We start from the raw sequence: 24,263 nt of genomic DNA on the forward strand, positions 1-24,263 counted from the left end.
ATTGTCATGCTGGAGGGTCATGTCAGGATGAGCCTGCAGAAAGGGTACCACATGAGGGAAAATGTCTTCCCTGTAACGCACAGCGTTGAGATTGCCTGCAATGACAGCAAGCTCAGTTCGATGATGCTGTGACACACCGCCCCAGACCATGATGGACCCTCCACCTCCAAATCGATCCCGCTCCAGAGTACAGGTCTCGGTGTAACGCTCATTCCTTCGACGATAAACGTGATTCGACGATAAACGCGAATCACCCCTGGTGATAAAAAAAAAAACAGACTCGTCAGTGAAGAGCACTTTTTGCCAGTCCTGTCTGGTCCAGCAACAGTGGGTTTGTGCCCAAAGGCGACGTTGTTGCCAATGATGTCTGGTGAGGACCTGCCTTACAACAGGCATACAAGCCCTCAGTCCAGCCTCTCTCAGCCTATTGCAAACAGTCTGATCACTGGAGGGATTGTGCATTCCTGGTGTAACTCGGGCAGTTGTTGTTGCCATCCTGTACCTGTCCCGCAGGTGTGATGCTCGAATGTACCGATCCTGTGCAGGTGTTGTTACACGTGGTCTGCCACTGCTAGGACGATCAGGTGTCCGTCCTGTCTCCCTGTAGCGCTGTCTTAGGCGTCTCACAGTACGGACATTGCAATGGCCACATCTGCAGTCCTCATGCCTCCTTGCAGCATGCCTAAGGCACGTTCACGCAGATGAGCAGGGACCCTGGGCATCATTCTTTTGGTGTTTTTCCAGAGTCAGTAGAAAGGCCTCTTTAGTGTCCTAAGTTTTCATAACTGTGACCTTAATTGCCTACCGTCTGTAAGCTGTTAGTGTCTTAACAACCATTCCACAGGTGCATGTTCATTAATTGTTTATGGTTCATTGAACAAGCATGGGAACAGTGTTTAAACCCTTGACAATGAAGATCTGTGAAGTTATTTAGATTTTTATGAATTATCTTTGAAAGACAGGGTCCTAAAAAAGGGACATTTCTTTTTTTGCTGAGTTTACTTTATGGTAAAAGTGTGGCGTCATGCATGCGTGTGTGTGTGTACCGTCTCCTGCGGTGTCCAGTGATCGTAGGTACTGTAGTTCCTCCAGAGCCTTGTCTTTAACAGCCTCCAGCTCAGACACTTTGTCTGTCAGCTTCAAGATGTTCATAAATGCCTCGTAGTTACAGCTAGAGTCCCGAATCTACACACAAATGCAAACACGCACGCAGGCATACACACACGTTTATATAACATTTATATCAGTTGTATTGATAAAAGTTATTGATCTCTACAAACCTTCTACAACTGGTTGATCAAGTGGTAATATTGATAATGATTCGAATAACGATATTGATTATCAACGTGATTACTGATACTGACCATCCAGATAACAAACTGGTTGATGTAATCAGGATCACTCAGCTGGTTGACCAGGGGAAGGAGAACACCTCGCGCCAGAATCTCCTGGGACATGGACACAATCAAATTACATCACATAAAATATTACTTCATGCCATTTAGTAGACGGCTTTTATCCACTTACATTCATGCGTGCATAGATGATGTATGGGTGGCCCCAGCGGGTATCGAACGCACAACCCTTGGTGTTGCAAGCGCCATGCTCTACTGACTGAGCCACTCAGGAGCACACATCACACTCAATTTCATGTTGGTGTGTGCGTTTCAGTGTGTGTTTGTGTCACAGTGTGAGTGTGTCCTTGTCTTGTGCATGTCTTGTGCATGTCTGCTTGAGTGTGTGTGTGTGTGTGTGTGTGTGTGTGTGTGTGTCTCACCCTAAGGAAGTATCTCATGTTCTTGTTGTGGAAGTCTCCAGGAGGTAGTAAAAGGTAGAGCAGCACCTCACACAAGTCCCTCAGGAACCCTGACACAGAGACACACACAGAGACGTCAGTACCTGAATGTCAACATTATGATGTATACTGAGTATACCAAACATTAGGAACACCTTGCTAATATTGACTTGCACACCCCCTTTTGCCCTCAGAACAGTCTCAATTCATCAGGGTAAGGACTCTACAAGGTGTTGAAAATATTCCACACGGATGCTGTGTCAAGTTGGCTAAATGTCCTTCGGGTAGTGGACCATTCTTGATACACACGGGAAACGGTTGAGCATGAAAAACAAACCAGTGTGCCTGGCACATACTACTATACCCCGTTCAAAGGCACTTAAATATTTTGTCTTGCCCATTCATCCTCTGAATGGTACACATACACAATCCATGTCTCAATTGTCTCAAGGCTTTAAAATCCTTCTTTAACCTGTGTCCTCCCCTTCATCTACACTGACTGAAGTGGAATTAACAGGTAACATCAATAAGTGAGCACAGCTTCCACCTGGTCAGTCTATGTCATGGAAAGAGCAGGGGTTCTTCATGTTTTGTACACTCATCGTACACACACACAGAGGCTCAAAGTTGCTTCAACTTCCTTGTTGAGGTGCAGCGTGTGAACCTTCCTCGCTCTAATGGGAAGTGTGTGTCTACCTTCTTCATCCTTCAGGGAGGTGCAGACCACGTCTCTGCAGACGTTCCTCTCCATCTCTACCTCCGCCTCAAAGAATGACTCCACCATCTCCTCCGACAAGTCCCCTAGAAACACATCATCATCACCACAAACATCACCTTCATAATCATCATCATCACCTTCAACACAATTGTCATCACCACAATTAACACCATCAACATCACCACAATCATCATCATCATCATCATGTCAGAGAGAGAGCATGTATGTCGGTGTATGTGTATTCGTACTCTGTTTATTGTCATCCCTGCGCTCCAGTCTGTCCTGGGCCTTTCTGAAGACTCGGAGGTGAGTAGCGAAGTCATCCACGAGTCTGGTGGTGAAATAAGGCTGCCAGTCCACCTCTTTAGACCTGTATTATAATAATAATAACACACTCGTTATAGAGAAGTAAGGAACGCAGTAAATCACCAGTAATATAGTAGTAATAGAATGTTACCGTGTAGAGAACTGGACCAGAGCGTTCTGGACAGTCTGTCTGATTTCCAGCAGGAAAGACTCATCCTCACTCAGAGTGTAATACCAATACTGAATATAATCTCTCAATGCAAACTGGATGACCTGGAGAGCGAGAGGAGGAAGAGAGAGAGTGTGTGAGTGAGAGAAACTGGCCAGTCATTATTGTAGGTGAGAAGCCCATTTTCATTAAACCCACAGTGGCCATACAGAACACAAGAGGGAGATAAACAACGCAGGACCCCACCCACCCACACACACACACACACACACACAGTGACGTCTGCAGAGAGACAGTGGGGCTGCTGATCCAGGCAGGTCATGATCTAATTAGGCTACTTAATGACATGTCCTCACTTTATCTGGCTGCTATAGCAACTAACTAGCACTTTAGTGGACACATTTCAGTCACAGCTATCATTCTCTAGGACTAACAGAGGGAATATGTCTGTTATGTTCAACACAGACACATGCATAAACATCCACTAAGACAGGCAGAAATACAAACACACCCCTTCGCTACAGAGACATAAATGTCTACATTGAGATAGTTGCAGACTAAAACTGGTGACTAGGCTTCAATCATAGTTGTATAGACAGAACACAGTAAGCAGAAAGTATCGGTGTCAGCAGGCTGTGTGTCAGCACTGTGCTCCCTCTCCGTTTGTTTTCACTTGCCCATCCTTCATCCATCTGTTACTTACCTGTTGCAGAGGCTCGTCTATGTAGTTGGAGCCAGTCAGTCTCCTGTCTATCTTTATAGGCTTCTGCTCCAACCTCATCTCATCCAACGTCTGGGGGGAAAGAAAGAGATGGAGGAGAGAGTCCTTATTTGTGTAAGTGTGTGTTGGTGAGTGTGTGCATGCGTGTGTGTCATACCTTCAGTATACCCGTTTGTGTGGCTGGCAGGTAGGAGTGTTCACACTTCTCTAGATGTCTCTCTGAGTTAGTCTTCCCAAACAACAGAGTGACCGCAAAACCACTGGAGGAGGAGAGGAAAGAGGGAGAAGAGTGGAAGGGGGAGGAGAGGAAGAAAACAGGTAAACCAGATTCATTAGTAATCTCAGTAAAAGCCTATTGAAAGCTGGGATACAACCAAGACAGATCATTTCACATAAACACATCTATAAAGGACTTAACTTCAAACAGGTTTTACACACTTACCCGCCTACAACGCAGCAGATATAGAAGGCCAGGTAGAAGATAGCGAAGGGTCCGAAAGTGATGAGGAACAGCACCACTCCTAGACCCCCCCATCCCCACACAGACAGACTGGCCTGGAGGGGGGAGGGAGGGGGTTAACGTATAGCAATCACCCACCTAATTTCACATTTTAACTGTGGCAGTCTAAGGCACTGCATCTCAGTGCAAGAGGCGTCACTACAGTCCCTGGTTCAAATCCAGACTATATTACATCCGGCCGTGATTGGGAGTCCCATAGGGCGGCGCACAATTAGCCTAGCGTCGTCCAGGTTTGGCCGGGAAGGGCCGTCATTGTAAATAACAATTTGTTCTTAACTGACGTGCCTAGTTAAATAAAGGTTAAATAAAATATAAAACACTACAGAAAGTCAGATCGAGAGAAAGCGAGAGGGAGAGAGTTTCTCATCCTCAGGTTTCCTGTTATTGTCAGAGCAGGAAAAAGATAAACTACCTGCTGACCTCACTGCTAACATCGCTAGCTCTCTCACTGCATCCTAACCAGATTTCACACAGCCTACAGCCTAATGCTAGCAAGCTAACTGCTAATGCTAGCACTTGCATTGCAATCTGTGACCTAGCTAAGAAGTAAATGCGAATGACATTTCAGTTGAAGGCATTCAGTTTTAAAACTGACTAGGTATCACCCATGTAGACTAGGCTGTTTGACATATAGACTAAGTGTATAAAACATTAGGAACACTTTCCCAATATTGAGTTGTACACCCTTCTTTTACCCTCAGAACAGCTTCAATTTGTCAGGGCATAGACTCTACAAGGCATCGAAAGCCTTCCACAGGGTAGCTGGCCCAGGAAACTGTTTAGTGTGAAAAACCCAGCAGCGTTGCAGTTCTTGACACAATCAAACCGGTGCGCCTGGCACCTACTACCACACCCTGTTCAAAGGCACTTAAATATTTTGTCTTGCCTATTCACCCTCTGAAATGACACACACACACACAATCCATGTCTCAATTGTCTCAAGGCTGAAAAATCCTTCTTTAACCAGTCTCCTCCCCTTCATCTACACTGATTGAAGTGGATTTAACATGTCACATCAATAAGGGATCATAGCTTTCACCTGGATTCGCCTAGGCAGTCTATGTCATGAAAAGAGCAGGTGTTGCTAATGTTTTGTACACTCAGTGTATAATGTCTTCTACAGAGAGAAGTTGTGATTCGCCCAGAAGAATGTACCGCCAACTACATCGAGTCACTATCAGTCAATAATTGTAAAGCTGTCCATTATTTCATGTTTTCCTTCTCTAGGTTTGTCCTGTGTAACTGCAAGCTTTACTTTGGGTGCTGAAATCCGTAGTTTTTGACAAAAGTAATATTTTACGCAACCTCTGTTAGCAGAGGAGGACAAAAATCAGATGTTTTTGATTTGGCAGGAGAAGCAGAGAACGCTATTTATCAAAAACTATGGATTCAAAACTGACAACTCTATAGCAATCAGGACAAGCAAAGGTACACAGTAAGCATTAAAGAATGGATATTTTCATTACTTTTATAAGTATTGAGTTACTGCGTGTTTGAAGTCACTAACTTCCTACTCCATTGGAAAACAGTGGATTACAGGGCGCAATTTGACAGACTACTGCAGATTTCAGCACCCAAAGAAAAGCTTGCAGTTACAGACAAACAGATACAAGGTAAGCATAAAAATAATGGACATTTTTACTAGTATTGGCAGCACACTCTTCTGGGCGCATCACAACTTAAAGGCCCAATGCAGTCAAAAAACATGATTTGCCAGTGTTTTATTATATGTATATTTCCACACTGAGGTTGGAAGAATACTGTGAAATTGTGACAATTATGATAATGCCCTTTTAGTGTAAGAGCTGTTTGAAAAGACCGCCTGAAATTTGAGCCTGTTTTGGTGGGATGGAGTTTTGGCCTGTCTGGTGACTAGTAAATAGACCAATAAGAAAGATTTCCAAATCTCTCTGCCAATAACAGCTAGTTCAGTTTTCCCCTCCCCACTCAGACCACTCCCAGACAGTCCTAGAAACATTCTTGCTTATGAAATTGCTATTTGCTAAGAAGCTATTTTGTTACTTTTTGGCCATTTTAATTTAAAACAAATCACTGTAATATACTTAATTGTTACCCAGAAATGATTTGATATTGAGATTTAAAAAAAAAAAACGGCTGCATTGGACCTCTGTAGAAGACATGTGTTGGAGTTAAGTCGCTTAGCTACCGGTGACCCAGTTTCATGCTTACAAGCTAACTGCTAATGCTATGCTAGCTTTCTCACTGCATCCTGAAGTCTCACACAGCCTAAATGCAGGCTAACACTAGCAAGCTTATGCTAGCAGACTCTGTACGTAACCCAGTCTCCAGCCAACACTGGCACACATCACACAGGCAAACAAGATACAACGGGTTTATTCATTACCTCAGGTCATTAGCCTACATCTGAGGGATTCTTCAGGCTACTTGAAAGACAGCCAGGCTAAAGCTGGTTCAGAATCTATTTTGCATGAGGATTGTCTACCAGGGTCTAGATCACAGTTCATTTGTTTTGTTTACATCCTTCAGATGTTTGCTGTGAGAGCTAAAGGTTCCAGGAGTGCTAGGTGAAGTGATATGGGTGAGGCAGGTGTGTGTCAACCCACAGAGGAGTGTGACAGTCACAGAGGGGGCACTCAGGTGGAATGTGGCACTCCAGGTGCAGTAAGGAAGGGAGAATTAGGCCATGGGGAGAATCTCAATTGCATACTCCTAGCATCCTCTCTCCTCTCCTCAAAACCTATTGGATGAGAAAGCCAGAGGTACCTCCCCTCTGACCTTCCCCTCCAATGGGTTTTGGGGGGGAAGGTCAGAGGGGAGGATCAGAGCCTCTGGCCTTCTCATCAAATGGGTTTGGAGGAGAGAGGATTTTCCCATAGTTATCACAGACAGGCTACTGAAGGGAAGTGTACTGTTCACACATAGGCCAGGCTCTCCAACCCTGTTCCTGGAGCGCTACCCTCCTGTAGGTTCACTCCAACCCCAGTTGTAACTAACCTGATCAACCAGCTAATTATTAGAATCAGGTGTGCTCGATTTAGGTTGGAATGAAAACCTACAAGACGCAGGGCTCTATAGTGTGACCATTTTACTCGCATAAGCGCCTAATTATTTTGCTGTGCGACCTGGAATTTCTCTTTTTGACCACCTTTTTCCTCCCCAATTTTGTGTTACCTAATTGGTAGAGCCCTGTCCCATCGCTGCCACTCCCGTACGGACTCGGGAGAGGCGAAGGTTGAGAGCAATGAGTCCTCAGAAACACAACCCTGCCAAGCCTCACTGCTTCTTGACAACGCCCACCTAACCAGGAAGCCAGCCACACCAATGTGTCAGAGGAAACACTGTACACCTGGCGACCGTGCAGTGTGCATGCGCCCGGCCCACCACAGGAGTCGTTAGAGCACGATGGGACAAGGACATCCCCGGCCGGCCAAACCCTCCCCTAACCCGGACGACTCTGGGTCAAATGTGCGTCGCCTCATGGGTCTCCTGGTCGCAGACAGCTGCGACACAGCCCGGGATCGAACCCGCATCTGTAGTGACGGCTCAAGCACTGCAGTGCCTTAGACCTCTGCGCAACTCGGGAGGCCCAGCGACCTGACATTTTTATTTAGGAGCATCAGAGTGCCTAGAAAAATGAAGGATTCTAGCTTTAATATCTAAAAATACTTTTCACTGTGCTCCTACATTTATTTGTGTGTGCCCACATTTTTCAACTTTGGGGCACACATGCTCCTTGTAAAGAAGTTCAGCGTAGAGCCCTGGGACGGTACGTCTCCAGGAACAGGTTCAGAGAGCTCTGCTATAAAGTATTGTGTGAAAGAAAGGAGGACCCCAGGGGAATAAAGAGAAAGTGATCTGTCCATGATCTGAGTCAGAGCCGCCCTGCTGCTGACCCCTCTCGCTGTAGAGCCGCCCTGCTGCTGACCCCTCTCCCTGTAGAGCCGCCCTGCTGCTGACCCCTCTCCCTGTAGAGCCGCCCTGCTGCTGACCCCTCTCCCTGTAGAGCCGCCCTGCTGGCTGAAACCCCTCTCCCTGTAGAGCCGCCCTGCTGCTGACCCCTCTCCCTGTAGAGCCGCCCTGCTTGCTGACCCCTCTCCCTGTAGAGCCGCCCTGCTGCTGACCCCTCTCCCTGTAGAGCCGCCCTGCTGCTGACCCCTCTCCCTGTAGAGCCGCCCCTGCTGACTGACCCCTCTCCCTTGTAGAGCCCGCCCTGCTGCTGACCCCTCTCCCTGGAGAGCCGCCCTGCTGCTGACCCCTCTCCCATGGAGAGCCGCCCTGCTGCTGACCCCTCTCCCTGAGAGCCGGCCCTGCTGCTGACCCCTCTCCCTGGAGAGCCGCCCTGCTGCTGACCCCTCTCCCTGAGAGCCGCCCTGCTGCTGACCCCTCTCCCTGTAGAGCCGCCCTGCCTGGCTGGACCCCTCTCACTGTAGAGCCGCCCTGCTGCTGACCCCTCTCACTGTAGAGCCGCCCTGCTGCTGACCCTCTCACTGTAGAGCCGCCCTGCTGCTGATAGTGATCAGGATAACACTGTGAGCTGTCTGTCTATCAGCTCAGGTCATTTACATTAGATAGTGGCTAAGGACGAGAACCATCAATGCAGGAGGAAGGTTTATAAAGACAAAACTCAGCAAAAAAAGAAACGTCCTCTCACTGTCAACTGCGTTTATTTTCAGCAAACTTAACATGTGTAAATATTTGTATGAACATAAGATTCAACAACTGAGACATAAACTGAACAAGTTCCACAGACATGTGACTAACAGAATTTGAATAAGTGTCCCTGAACAAGAGGGGTCAAAATCAAAAGAAACAGTCAGTATCTGGGTTGGCCACCAGCTGCATTAAGTACTGCAGTGCATCTCCGTCTCATGGACTGCACCAGATTTGCCAGTTCTTGCTGTGAGATGTACCCCACTCTTCCACCAAGGCACCTGCAAGTTCCCGGACATTTCTGGGGGGAATGGCAGAACACTGACATTCCTGTCTTGCAGGAAATCACGCACAGAACGAGCAGTATGGCTGGTGGCATTGTCATGCTGGAGGGTCATGTCAGGATGAGCCTGCAGGAAGGGTACCACATGAGGGAGGAGGATGTCTTCCCTGTAACGCACAGCGTGAGATTGCCTGCAATGACACAAGCTCAGTCCGATGATGCTGTGACACACCGCCCCAGAACATGACGGACCCTCCAAATCGATCCCGCTCGAGAGTACAGACTTCGGTATGTGTAACGCTCAATCTCTTCAACGATAAACGCGAATCCGACCATCACCACTGGTTGACGACAAACCGCGACTCGTCAGTGAAGAGCACTTTTTGCCAGTCCTGTCTGGTCCAGCAACGGTGGGTTTGTGCCCATAGGCGACGTTGTTGCCGGTGAGGACCTGCCTTACAACAGGCCTACAAGCCCTCAGTCCAGCCTCTCTCAGCCTATTGCTGACAGTCTGAGCACTGATGGAGGGATTGTGCGTTCCTGGTGTAACTCGGGCAGTTGTTGTTGCCATCCTGTACCTGTCCCGCAGGTGTGATGATCGGATGTACCAATCCTGTGCAGGTGTTGTTACACGTGGTATGCCACTGCGAGGACGATCAACTGTCCGTTCTGTCTCCCTGTAGCGCTGTGTTAGGTGTCTCACAGTACGGACATTGCAATTTATTGCCCTGGCCACATCTGCAGTCCTCATGCCTCCTTGCAGCATGCCTAAGGCACGTTCACGCAGATGAGCTGGGACCCTGGGCATCATTCTTTTGGTGTTTTTCAGAGTCAGTAGAAAGGCCTCTTTAGTGTCCTAAGTTTTCATAACTGTGACCTTAATTGCCTACCGTCTGTAAGCTGTTAGTGTCTTAACCGTTCCACAGGTGCATGTTCATTAATTGTTTATGGTTCATTGAACAAGCATGGGAAACAGTGTTTAAACCCTTTGCAATTGATTATCTTTGAAATACAGGGTCCTGAAAAAAGTATGTTCATTTTTTTGCTGAGTTTAGGTATTGTTTTCTCACTTTGACGCATAACAATAGACTAGTGCAAAGTCTGCAAACCTGTATATCAGTAACCAACACACACACTACTGTTAGATAACAAACTACCTGACGAGACACTACCAATCGTATTATATCAGTATTATATCAGACATACGATCAGCCTGTCACATACCATGCTGGACCAATCTAATATCAGTGACATATCATGAGCCAATCGTATATCAGTTCCCATTGGCCAATCAAACCACCGACATTAACTTCAGTTGACTTTAATCTTTTACACGAATGACCAGAGCCCATCGTTGAGAAGAGACGGGAGAACAAGGAGCCAGATGTTTCACCGGATGTAGAAATCTAAAGCATCTGGTTAGAATTCCCACTACCCACCAAATATGATGAGGAGAAGAAGCCCAGTGGCCTGCAGTGGGAGAGTATGGAGCGAGATGAAACTGGGCCAACATTCTGCAGATTTTCTCATCGAAGAAAAGCCCAACCTCAACACAGTTTTCTATTCCCAAAACTACAATCTGTTACAAACAGAGCGCAATAAGTTTTGTAGGCGTGACCCTTTACAAAAAATTTCAAAATCGTGTTGTTTACAAGGAGGGAGAATTTGTACACTTTACAGATTAGGTGTACCCTAACGGAAATATACAAATACACGCTAGGATCTCGCTAGCTCGTGTTTGGCTCTGGCCACCTCCTTGCTTGTTCTGCCCACTTTGCTTCATTTGATCCATTGAAAATGACACAGACTAACTCTTGGGTTAGTTATAAATATCTTTGGTAGAACCAGTCCGACTACAGGGTTTTGACTGGATGGGATACAGCCTTTGTCAGATTTGACTTTTCGTAGCAGGTTAGAACTAACATAGCAGGTTAGGAAAACTAGGTTAATGTTAGGAAAAGGGTTAGTTAAAATGCAACAACAAAAAATAGTGACTTCAATTTAACAAAAGCTGTATCCCTTCTAGCCATGACCCGACTAGAGTGCAGCAGACACTTACTAGACTAGTTGGGAACATGACTCAGTTTGTCAGAACCATAGCAACAGTGTTCTAGAATGTGTTGAAACATGGCCACTCCTCTTTCACGGCAACAATAGGCCCTAGTCTAAATCCTATTCATGGGTTGCATGTTTCGTCAAAACATTGTTTTGAAAGTTTGTTTTAGGACTAATGCCCAGCTGAGCATTTAGACTCAATGGGTGCTGATTTGGGATGCACGATATATCGGTAAGCATATCGGAATCGGCCGATAATCGCTAAAAATTGCAAAATCGGCATCGGCCCGATGTCTAGTTTAAAGCCAATGTGCAAAACCGATGTCAAAGCTGACATGCATACATATATAAACGTAGGTATTTATTTAACTAGGCAAGTTAATTAAGAACAAATTCTTATTTTCAATGATGGCTTCAGAACAGTGTGACCCTTTACCTGCCTTGTTCAGGGGCAGAACGACAGATTTTTACCTTGTCAGATCGGGGATTCGATCTTGTAACCTTTCGGTTACTAGTCCAACGCTCTAACCACTAGGCTACCTGCCGCCCTGTATATAGTGCTACACGTGCAACACAGCACTCCTAACCTAGCCCACAATGTCTGCTGTGTGGATCGAGCAGTCAACAAGTCCAGCAGTCATTTAAAAAGAGTAAGAACATTTCAGCGAGAAAACTCAAAGGCCAAATCCATTAAAGCCAAGATAATGGAATTCATTGCCCTTGACAATCAACCGTTCTCTGTCGTGGATGTTGGCTTTCGCCGACTGGTCGGGCACCTCGAGCCCCAGTACACACTACCAAGTAGGCAATATTTTTCAGATGTTGCCCTACCGGAGTTACACAGTATTGTTGAAACTATCATCTATGAGCTACTTGCTATGGGTGTCACTGCTATTAGCTTTACGACTGACATTTGGACCAGCGATGTCAGCCCCATGAGCATTATGAGTCTGACAGCACAGTGGTCGACGAGGACTACGTACTGAGGAAAGCCATATTGCATGCTCAAGAATGTGCTGGTTCTCATTCCGCTACTGCCATTTCAATGGCATTTGAGAACATGTTTGAAACATAAACACTCCTAGCTCCATTCGAACAACTGACTGGAGAAATAAGCTCAACTGTGTCTGCAGCAGACGTGATACCCTGTCATGGCATTGAAACGCCTGCTCAACAAAAATGCCAACACAGAACGTGGGGTTAACTTGGAAAATTACTCTACTAGAGGCTGTGAACAAGCGATTCGGTGGCATTCTCTCTGAGCCTCTACTGTGTCGCCACCATGCTTGATGCTAGGTACAAGGACCGCTACTTCGATGTAGACAAGGAACAGGGTTTACGTGAAATGTTAGACAGCTAGACAGCGCACCGAGGAAGAGAGGCCACGGACAGACAGAGCTGAAACTTAACTGCTTGACATGTGTGATGAAATCCTGGTTGAGACTGAACAAATGAACAACGAAACAGCACAGCAAGTGAGTGAGTGAAAGAAATAGGCTTTAATTATGTTTCTGGTAATGGGGACATACGTAAATGGCAACAAAATAACTTTTTGGTCAGTGTTTGTGTTTCAACTATTTAACTGTACTAGAATGCTTAAAAGGACGGTAACATTTTAAGATATCGGTATAGTTCTTTTTGGCAAGGAAAATATTGGATATCGGTATTGGCCAAAAATGTCATATCGGTGCATCACTAGTGCTGATGAAGATTTAGGGAAAAGTGCATTACTGTGGCTTGGAAACACTGACATTTCAAAAGGAGGCAAATAATTAGTAGGAAAAGCTTTTGTCATCATTGTTATGTCGCCAGATTTCGTTTTGATACAGTATAACTAACTAGCTAGCTAAGATTGAGGGGAGAGCACATTTCCAGAGGTCAGGACACTCACGCTTCTGTGTTAAGCTGATGGTGGTGTTGAGTACTGCAGCAGTATTACAGTGATAAGGACACACACACACACACACACACACACACACACACACACACTGGATATGTCTTGACCTTTCCAGGGGTCAGGGTGATGGTGTTGAGTAGTACAGCAGTATTACAGCTATAAGCGTCACACTAGGCAGGAGCTAGCAGCAGCATACTCTGAATCATTCCAGCTTACACAGATTTAACATACACCATCTGTTCCAATCAACCACGCTGGATAGAGCCGGGCTATCCCTTACACAACTTTATATCACAAACAAACGCATATTAGTGCGCAGTCGCACACTGTACAAGTGCACAATACACACACATAGCGTTTCCCCTCGCTCACATAATGAAACAGGCTTGTCAGTCCCTTGCTGCTAACACATTCACCTGAGAGTAAACAACAAAGTCATCATGGCCAAATAACAACACATGGCACTGACTGACTACTGCAGGTTATTGACCTCTGTGTTACACAGCCTATTACATTACATTATTATAAACAAGGGAATTTAGAAACATTAGCTTGCACCATAGGTATACTACAGTAGCTAAGAGGATGTGCTGTCACAGCTAGGCCTATATTTCAGGCTAAATCGCAAATTCTTGCTAGACTAGCTCTGGTGAGAAGCAGCATACTAGCCGGGTATCATCTGAGACACAACCTACAGAATGTTACTCAGACACCCTAACTGAGGAATGAACATTATACCGCAAACACTCTTGATTGTTAGACCCGCCTGGTATTCAGTCAAGCAGGGTCTTTATACTACTAACAACAGCAGGGATAAGGAGGCCTCTCCTCATTCACAAGGTGCCTGGCTGCTAGCAGACGTCCTTGACTCGACACACACACACCCGTAATGGTGTTAAAGGGCCCATATGAGCGGGCCTGTGCTAGGGTTATCAGAGCACCAGCGTCACAGTGGAGCCGCCAGGGAACAATCACTGTCTGAATATAGGGACAGACAGGTAGGCCAAGTTATGATATGGCTACTGGCTAGCCCCCTCTACTTTGAAAGAGGCTAACCTTATCAGGGCTACAGACAGACAGACAGACAGACAGACAGACAGACAGACAGACAGACAGACAGACAGACAGACAGACAGACAGACAGACAGACAGACAGACAGACAGACAGACAGACAGACAGACAGACAGACAGACAGACAGACAGACAGACAGGACAGACAGACAGGACAGACAGACAACAGACAGACAGACAGACAGACAGACAGACAGACAGACAGACAGACAGACAGAACAGACAGACAGACAGACAGACAGACAGACAGACAGACAGACAGACAGACAGACAGACGAGACAGACAGACAGACAGACAGACAGACAGACAGACAGACAGACAGACGCAGACAGACAGACAGACAGCACAAGACAGACAGACGAGACAGACAGACAGACAGACAGACAGACAGACAGACAGAGACAGACAGACGACAGCAGACAGACAGACAGACAGACAGAACAGACAGACAGACAGACAGACAGACAGACAGACAGACAGACAGACAGACAGACAGACAGACAGACAGACAGACAGACAGACAGACAGACAGACAGACAGACAGGGACTAGTGGGAGAGAATACAAAACGACAGCTCACCAGCCACAACAAAACAACTCGTCACAAATTATGCTTGTCTTCTGTGATAATGTACGGTAGCAAGAAGGTTCAGGAAAACCATTCCAACAGAAAGGGCTCAGATGTTTTAATAAAACTCCTCTCTGCCCACCATAGCCTCAGACAGCTGTGAAGTGTCTGCCCTATAGCTGCCTGTAGTCATGCCTGGCTGTCCTGTCTCTCATACACTCCACTGTATAATGTCCACCATTCAACACGACAGTCCTCCCGGGACCCTAATCGTCCTCCAATGACCCAAATTAAGAAGAAATAGTGTGCAAATCTAGATGTATTCTCATAACTCGCAACCCACCTCAAGTGCCCAGGGCCCACTTTGGCTCCCAAACCATAGTTTAACAAACCCTAAGCTAGGGTTATTAAACCACTACAGGGTTAACTTCTATTACTTACAGACTGAGCTACCTGACCCACTACTCCACTGACTTAGAGCCTCCACTCCTCAGTATACTACTGTACCAGACTAGACTACAGAATAGTGGAGACTGGAGAGGATGACACAGGTGTTCACAAACACAAACTATCACAGGACAAGAGCTGAGGGTTCCATACAAGAGCTGAGGGTTCCAGACTGAAGCAGCACAAAGCATTCCTTGTAGACTCCCTAAAAAAGAAAATCAGTTGTAGGACATTGCACAACTCCCTGCCACATGAAGTTAGCCCATGCCCAGTATGTCAGTGAGGCAGGCATACAGGTTTCACTTCCCTCCCTTACCACAGCCCCTGTGACCAATGGCAGTGACTGAGGGGTTAGGGGGTAATCAATCAAATGTATTTTATGAAGTCCTTTTTACATCAGCCGTTGTCACAAACTGCTATACAGATACTCAGCATAAAACCCCAAACAGCAAGCAATGCCGATACAGAAGCACAGTGGCTATGAAAGACTCACTGGAAAGGCAGGAATGTAGGAAGAAACCTAGAGAGGAATCAGGCTCTAAGGGGTGGCCAGTCCTCTTCTGGCTAAGAGGTCAGGGGTTAGCGAATGTATGTTTCAACTTTGTCAGCAGCACAGCCCCCTTGGCCCCCAGGACAGTCAGGAGTTACTGACATTGGGCAAGGGGTTAGGGTTTAATGAGTGAGGGGTTAGTAATTGAGAGATTAGCTCAGCACATTAAAAAGCTCTCCCCTGAGAAAGTGAGTGGAGCTCCCAGAGGGGAGTGAGGGAGCTGGGCTGAGCGGGGCTGGGAGGCCTCAGTCAGGCCTCAGTATGATGGATACTGGGCTCCGTGCTCCTCCTGCTCCCATAGAACTGCACTGTGACCTGGACCAGTTAAAGTTCCCTATTAGGGTGACCTTAGACTGATGCAGGCCGCGCGTGCGTGCGTGGCGGAGCAGTTCTGATGGACTGACGCCTCCCTGTCACTAAGCCTTGATTAAGACATACTAATGAGATTTAGCTGTGAGAGAAACACATATCCTTGAGAGTGCATATTACACTGTAAGACCAGTTACTCCACAACAGCCAGCTCCCTTCAGTCAGGCTGGCTACTGTGCTCCAGGTTGTGTTCAGGTTGTGACTGGTTAACTCTAAAGGTTAGAGACAAGAATGCTGTTTTATACTGGGGTGTGATATCTAGCACAACACAATGCCCTCTTTCTTCCATAACATCCCAGATTAACTGGAGACAATGTGCCATCAGCCACAACTTAAACTTACCCCAGTGAGGTCATATAGACCTGCAAGTAATCAGAGCGTTGGGCCAGTAAATGAAAGGTTGCTGGATCGAATCCCCGAGCTGACAAGGTAAAAATCTGTCGTTGAACTGCCCCTGAACAAGGCAGTTAACCCACTGTTCCCCGGTAGGCCGTCATTGTAAATAAGAACTTGTTCTGAACTGACTTGCCTAGTTTATATATATATATATATATATATATATATATATATATATATATATATATATATATATACATACATACATACATACATACATACATACACACATATATACATGTATACATACATACATACATACACATTAGGAGAGTGACTGACTATAAGCAATAGAGCTATAAAATACCTCTCCCAGCAGGGACCTAGGAGATATAGTCTAACATTAGATTAGGCCTACCACACCGGGCAGAGAGACACACACCATAGGTCTCCAACATAGGAAGGGCCTTAATACTAGGGTAAAACTGTTGGATATTGACATGGTAGATAGGCCTAGTTACCAGAGAACTGTAGGGGCCTATATAGAGAGAGTTGCTTTATAAGCAGTTATAACTATATTACCGGTAAGTAGTCTAGTCAAACAGACCAGGCTCAATGGGTGTAGAGCATTATCTTTAGATAAAACCCTTGGAGTGGAAAACACTGTCAGTTGAGACAATACAGATTAGAGTAATGAGAAGTACTGCTGAACTAACACAACTCCCAATTCCACATGACAGGCAGTCATATGTTCTTCACACATCCATTTCAGACACTGGTCTGATCTGGATAGAAACTTGACTAGCCCCATTTAAAGGAACAGGAAGTGGTGCTAGATAGAAACTCTTACTTATTACCACTTTGATGAAAACTGTAGCTACTTTGCATGTAGTTAGCTAGCTAAATTAAATACCATAGGAAATGTAGTTGCAGCCGCATAGGCATAATATGAACACATAGCTAGCCTACATAACAGATTTTATGACAGAAGGTACCAGAAACTTGACTGGTGACAGTTCCAGGTGTAAGCCAGATAATGTAATAATGGGGACAGACAGACTAAACGTCACGTATTTCCCAAAATGTAGCTGGCCAACATCAAAATGGATGGCTAATGTTACACACTGAACAGGGCAAAACAGTAACAAGTAACTACTTAGATAGCTGTAAGTTGGTCAAATATGTCAAATCAGAAAGACACATAGCTAGTTAGCTAACTCTGATAAGGTTGTGCTATAACATTAGTTAACGTTACTAATTAACATTAATAAAGTTAGCTAACGTTACTAGTATTTAGCAGGCTAAGTTATATTACTAGGAAGCAAATGGGGCAATTGGCATCGATGTTGCTAGCCACCTAGCCCAAGAATGTACTATTGAATGGGCTAGCCACCACCTAACTAGCCAGTTAGTTAATAACTACTTTGGGACGCGCACATTCCATTCTCACCTGAATCAGTTGAGCTGAAGAGATTCTCCTGTTAGCAACGTCGTTACTCATAATAATGTAAACGCATAACGTTGGTTATTCCACCTAGCCAGAGAGCTAATTCCAGCACGGTATTGTCACCAATGATAACTTCAGCTCATCGTATTAGCTATCTAATCCTGGACTAACTGACAGAGCAAGGAGTTTTCAAAACAGACAAGCCTGTCGGTGCTCATCGTCCAATGTTTACCTGTGGTCGGATGCTAAATTGTTAGCTAGCTGTTTGGCTGCTGTCACTCAACGCTGTCACTGCCCAGCGCGGAAAACAAACTATAGACTCGCCTGAAGCGAGTATGAACTTACCTCTGCAAACATCGTTTACAATGTTGTAGATGTCGTAGCTTGGGCTAAACCCGCCACATTGTACAAGGCACAAATATATGGATTTTCTGGTTTAAAAGCGGTTGTATCTCCACTCTCCGTAGTCTCTTCGGAGAGTCGCCATGTTGCACAAGCTTTACGTCTCGGGCACCCCTTTTCTCGACGTCGCTCTCTGATTGGCTGAAAATGGTTATGATGCCAGCAACACACCCGTGACTGAGTGTTGCTGAATTCTACAAACATTCTCATCTACTACTTTAACAATTGCGACTGAGCCAAATACTTTCTCTGAAACACATAATCAACATTTATGATTGTATGTTATATTCGGTGGGGAAAGTTAACTTAGATTGTTTGCTACTGTTTTGCAGATAGGCGGGCCCACAACATTGTTTGATGGACTGCATACACGACAGCTGCCTATGAAAATGTAGTAAAGCCTATCTCTCTCTCAACATAAAATCAATTAAAGTTACAAATAACTATCAAGTGCATGATTGACAAGTGGTTGACCGCCAGAGGAAGCAGGTGGGAGCTATAGGAGGACGGGCTCATTGTAATGGCAGAAATTGAATAAATGGAACAGTATCAAACATATGGAAACCACATGTGGTTCCATGCCAGCCTCTGTTGACAACTAGCCATCTAACCTGCAGAGCGAGAGAATCACATGATTGACCAGTGACTGACCAGTTACCACATAGATGCATTATTCAGGGTCCCATTGGTAACATTGGCTATACCTTACACCTTTGTATGCTGGCACTAGAGAGAGAGAGGAGAGAGAATCCAGAAAAAAGCTGTTCAATTCTAGCACCACCTAAAAGGAAGCGATTCCCAAACCTTCCATAACAAAGCCATCACCTACAGAGAGATGAACCTGGAGAAGAGTCCCCTAAGCAAGCTGGTCCTGGGGCTCTGTTCACAAAACACAGCAACATAATTAGGATAATTAGGACAGCAACATAATTAGACCCAACCAAATCATGAGAAAATATAATTACTTGACACATTGGAAAGAATTTACAAAAAAACAGAGCAAACTAGAATGCTATTTGGCCCTAAACAGAGAGTACACAGTGGCAGAATACCTGACCATTGACCCAAATTTAAGGAAAAACTGAGCTGCATCTCCTGACCTCCTGCCAAATGTATGACCATATTAGAGACACATATTTGCCTCAGATTACACAAATCCACAAAGAATTTAAAAACAAACCCAATTTTGAAAAAACTCCCATATCTATCTCACATATCCACAGCAGCAAGATTTGTGACCTGTTTCCTCAAGACAAGGGCAACCAGTGAAGAACAAACACCATTGTAAACACAACCCATATTTATGTTGATTTATTTTCCATTTTGTACTTAAACTATTTGCACATTGTTACCACACTGTATATAGACATAATATGACATTTGAAATACATGTATTATTTTGGAACGTTTGTGAGTGTAATGTTTTCTGTTCATTTTTATTGTTTATTTCACTTTTGTTATTATCTACTTCACTTGCTTTGGCAAAGTTAACATATGTTTCCCATGCCAATAAAGCCCTTGAATTGAATTGAATTGAATTGAGAGAGAGAGTCAGAGAGAGACAGAGAGAGTCAGAGAGAGAGAGAGAGAGAGAGAGATCATAGAGACAGAGAGATGCGCAACACAATTAGACTCAACTAAATCATGAGAAAACAAACATATAGTTTCTTGACATATTGGAAAGTATTAACAAAAAAACTGAGCAAACTAGAATGCTATTTGGCCCTAAACAGAGAGTACACAGTGGCAGAATACCTGACCACTGTGACTGATCCAAAGTTAAGGAAAGCTTTCACTATGTACATAGTCAGTGAGCATAGCCTTGCTATTGAGAGAGGCTGCCGTAGGCCGACCTGGCTCTCAAGAGAATACAGGCTATGTGCACACTTCCCACAAAATGAGCTGGAAACTGAGCTGCACTTCCTAACCTCCTGCCAAATGTATGACCATATTAGAGACACATATTTCCCTCAGATTACCCAGCCCACAATTTTTTTTTAAACCAATCCAATTTTGATAAACTCCCATATCTATTGGGTGAAATACCAGTGTGCCATCACAGCAGCAAGATTTGTGACCTGTTGCCACAAGAAAAGGGCAACCAGTGAAGAACAAACACCATTGTCAATACAACCTATATTTATGTTTATTTATTTTCACTTTTGTACTTTAACTATTTGCACATTGTTACAACACTGTATATAGCCATAATATTACATGTTATTTTGTGAGTGTAATGTTTACTGTTACATTTTTATTGTTTTTTTCACTTTTGTTTATTATCTATTTCACCTGCTTTGGCAATGTAAACATATTTTTCCCATGCCAATAAAGCCATGTAAATTTTATTTAATTAATAGAGTGAGGATGCTTACCTCTTTCCAGGTGGGCAGGGCCCCAGCAGGTTCACACAGTAAGCAGGGGTGGAGTTGAATATAGTCCCAGGCTCTGCTGCCAGCCCCAGGGAGGTAAGCCACACACTAATTAGCGTCAAAGTAGATGTCATGCAAAACAACAAATCCCTACATGCTCCTGCACGTCATCTCTAGCTAACACCTTTGCTAACATGTATTCTGTCAATTTAAAACTTGCACAAGACAGTTCACAGAATTGTCAATTTAAAGAAATGTAGCCAATTTATTCATTACTACATTTAGCTAACATTAGATAGTTAATCCCTTAGATTCTTACCTTTGCCTCGATTCAGCAGTCTCGTCCAGATCATCATGGCATGTGTAGTTCTTTATGACACCCACATTAGCAACAAATTAGCATTTAATTTTGGGGGGATAAATACAGACAAATACATTGATAAAAGTCACCATATCCTAGAGAGATTTGCACAGTTCAAAGCATCACACCAGTGTCAGTCTAAATGAAACACAGCCCTTATTTGAAGTGTTTCTAAAATCCCCTATGGGAAAAATTAATGGTGAAAAAACGATTGAAACGAATTCCCTGTTTGACCGTTAGGTTTTATGGGTATTACGACTCATACTGTGGTACTGTAATGAGTCCGTCTCCAATTTTCTTCTTCTACTATTTCTATGAGTTGTCAAACAAACTGAAAGGGTGCACACTGCCACCTAGAGTGTGTTGTTTGCACAGGTATAAAGCCAAGGTTGGTGATTTACTGCTACCTGGAGTTAGGAATATTTCCTCACGAGTATAATTCATTGGCTGATCCCTCCTGGTGACCTGGGTCCGTATCCACAAAGTGTCTCAGAGTAGAACATTTGTCTTAAGTGCTGAGAATAGAGACATTTTACTCATACTCTTATTGGTAAAAAAAAACTAAACAATGCATGAAGCCTCTTTAGTCACAAGAGTCCCACCTAGTCGACAGATATTTAGGACACCTCATGCCTATACATTTGGCAAATGAAGGCATCTAGGGGTTCTGTTAACTTTGATTGAGTTTGATGAAAATTATAGACCTTTCAAATGTTTTATGCAGCATTATTGGCAAGTGACTTGATACCTACTGTGTCAAAGCGATTTAGAGTTGTTTAAACAGGAGTGACGAGTGTGTTGATATAACTGTAATATTGTCCAAATTCCACTTGTAACAACCATCAGAATTGGTTAAAAAAAAGGTTATGCATGCCAACATATTAGATAATAATTAAGAGATAATAATTAAGAGTAGGCAAAGTGATTGTGTCAGGCAAAAATTACATCAAACGTTTTTCCATTGCAACATTTGATGTACAGTCACATTCACTGTGGTTGTCTGAAGCGTGCTATAGAGTTCACAGCTGGCGATGTCTTACCGTGATTGGTTATTTCCCATCATTTGCAACAATGTCAATGAGCGTCATCCTGATCTTTGTTTTACCTCAAGTTGTCGTGGGATAGCCTAGTGGTTAGAGCATTGAGCCAGTAACTGAATGGTTGCTGGTTCAAATCCCTGAGCTGACATGGTAAAAATCTGTCATTCTGCCCCTGAACAAGGCAGTTAACCCATTGTTCACCAGTAGGCTGTCATTGTAAATAAGAATGTGTTCCTAAAAATGACTTTCCTGGTTAAATGTATTCCTGGCTCAAAGTTTGTCTGGGCACATAATCCTAAAACCTGCTGGGAGTTGTTGTTGTCTTAAAAGAGGTTTTAACAGGATTCCTAGGACCTTTTCTGAGATGTAGTTGACTACTTAAAAATGGTGAAAGTTCTCAGTGGCGCTGCCCATTCTTTTGGGCACTAGAGTCCTCTATCTATCTCTATGGTGTAAACCCTGAAGGTTGAAAATAATAAACTTGCAAACATAGATATATGAAAAAAACTGGTAAGGGGGTAGGAATACCACAAATCTTCAGGGATTGTTTGGGGAATGTTTTTTAGGACAACCTCAGGACAATGTTAGGATAACCTCAGGACAATATTAGGACAATCTCAGCTGAGTCTGAATGGAGCACAGTGCAGGGATAATCCTGCAAGGCTTTACTTTACTAAAATGAGGCTTCTCTTTTTCTTTGAATACTTTTATTGAAGACAGGGGGGTTGCCGTAGCAGGATATAAAGCAATATGAAGGAGAGGAAAACGGAAGAGAAAGAGAGGAAGAGAATATAAAGGTGGAGAAAAACAGAGGAGAAAAAATATGTCTGTTTTTTTTCATCTGAGTTGACTTCACAGGCCAGCTTTTTGTGTCTCCAGTTTCAGGCTGTGTGTGTGTTGTGGTGGGGATGGAGGAGAACCAAACAACAGGAGCAGAGAGAGAAATAGCTCTGCATCTCCTGAGGAAGGAGGAGATCATTTCTCCTCTCCCCCTCACCCACCCAGTCTCAAATCCTTCACCATTTCTCCCCCCTCTCCCCCCTAAGACCTCTGCTGTCACACAGCAGTCTGCAGCTCACACACACACACACACACACACACACACACACACACACACACACACACCACACACACACACACACACACACACACACACACACACACACACACACACACACACACACACACACACACACACCGATCTAACTCAGAAAGTAGGGGAGGGTTTAGGAAACGAGCTCAATATTTATATTTTTCTTTCTGTCTTTTCCTCTCTACCTCCCGCCACTTTCTCCATCTTTCTGTCTCTCTCTCTTTGCTCCCTCTCTCTATCTTTCCTTTATTCTACAGACACACACTGGGAGGAGAAACATTACAACATTTTATCTACAGTCACATTCAATGCGTTGTATGAAGCGTGCTATTTAGAGTTCACAGCTGGCAACTGGTTATTCCCAATCATTTGCAACAATGTCAGTGAGCGTCATCACTATCTTTCATCTGTCGTGATTATCAGCTGACATAAACTTTTAGGAGTTGATTTACTCCTAGCTCTAATTTTGTCTGAGCTGTGTCTTCATCATCCTAAATCCGACTCTGAGCTGGGAGTTTTTTTTGTCTTAAAACAGGTTTTAACAGGATTCCTAGGACCTTTTCTGAGATGCTTTGGGCCCTGATACAGGGCCTGATCTTAATGAGCCCTTGTTTCCTTTGAAATGGGGTCTGTTTGAATAGACTAAAATAAACACCTTTAATGAGTAAAATAACAAACATGCAATGCTAGCTCCATTATGGTGGCACAGTGGACTAATTCCATGTATAGAGCACAGGAGATCATTGATTTGATTCTCACTGATGCCGTGCCACAATAAATGTTTGTATGATTAATGCCTAAGAAAATTAATTTCCATGTCTTCTATCTGTGATTGGAGTTCAAAAAGGTTAGCCCAAACTAAGCTAGCAGTGTTATTAAAAGTCTTATTTAAACATATTCTCAGAACGTTATTTAATTACTTTCAAATAACCTATAATTTCCATTCTCAGAAAGTTAATAAAACCTTCCAGGAGAACTTTCAGGGAATCTCCCTGTAACCTAAAAATTCACAGAACAGGTGACATTTTCACTTTCGTTCTCAAAATGTTCGGGTTCACTGGTCAGGAAACGTGTAGCTTTGTTCCCAGAACAAATGAGAAACCAAACACT

General features: G+C 44.2%; 1 protein-coding gene across 4 annotated transcripts in view; it reads right to left on the reverse strand.

Annotated features, from left to right (window-relative positions):
* snx13 (sorting nexin 13) overlaps positions 1 to 18,390 on the reverse strand; it is a 31,559-nt gene extending 13,169 nt beyond the window's left edge. For all 4 annotated transcript variants that reach the window (XM_070436468.1, XM_070436467.1, XM_070436466.1 and 1 more), the window contains exons 1-10: positions 18,231 to 18,390; positions 4,152 to 4,264; positions 3,867 to 3,969; positions 3,692 to 3,781; positions 2,971 to 3,092; positions 2,762 to 2,883; positions 2,492 to 2,596; positions 1,778 to 1,866; positions 1,365 to 1,448; positions 1,047 to 1,185 (exon numbers count right to left, since the gene is read on the reverse strand). In XM_070436468.1, the coding sequence (XP_070292569.1) occupies positions 1,047 to 1,185; positions 1,365 to 1,448; positions 1,778 to 1,866; positions 2,492 to 2,596; positions 2,762 to 2,883; positions 2,971 to 3,092; positions 3,692 to 3,781; positions 3,867 to 3,969; positions 4,152 to 4,264; positions 18,231 to 18,242 (979 nt within the window). In that variant the 5' untranslated portion in view covers positions 18,243 to 18,390. The remainder of the gene's footprint in view (positions 1 to 1,046; positions 1,186 to 1,364; positions 1,449 to 1,777; positions 1,867 to 2,491; positions 2,597 to 2,761; positions 2,884 to 2,970; positions 3,093 to 3,691; positions 3,782 to 3,866; positions 3,970 to 4,151; positions 4,265 to 18,230) is intronic.
* Positions 18,391 to 24,263: the final 5,873 nt, after the last annotated feature.

The sequence above is a fragment of the Salvelinus sp. IW2-2015 genome, linkage group LG31 (genome assembly GCF_002910315.2).
Source record: "Salvelinus sp. IW2-2015 linkage group LG31, ASM291031v2, whole genome shotgun sequence".
Lineage (NCBI taxonomy): Eukaryota > Metazoa > Chordata > Actinopteri > Salmoniformes > Salmonidae > Salvelinus > Salvelinus sp. IW2-2015.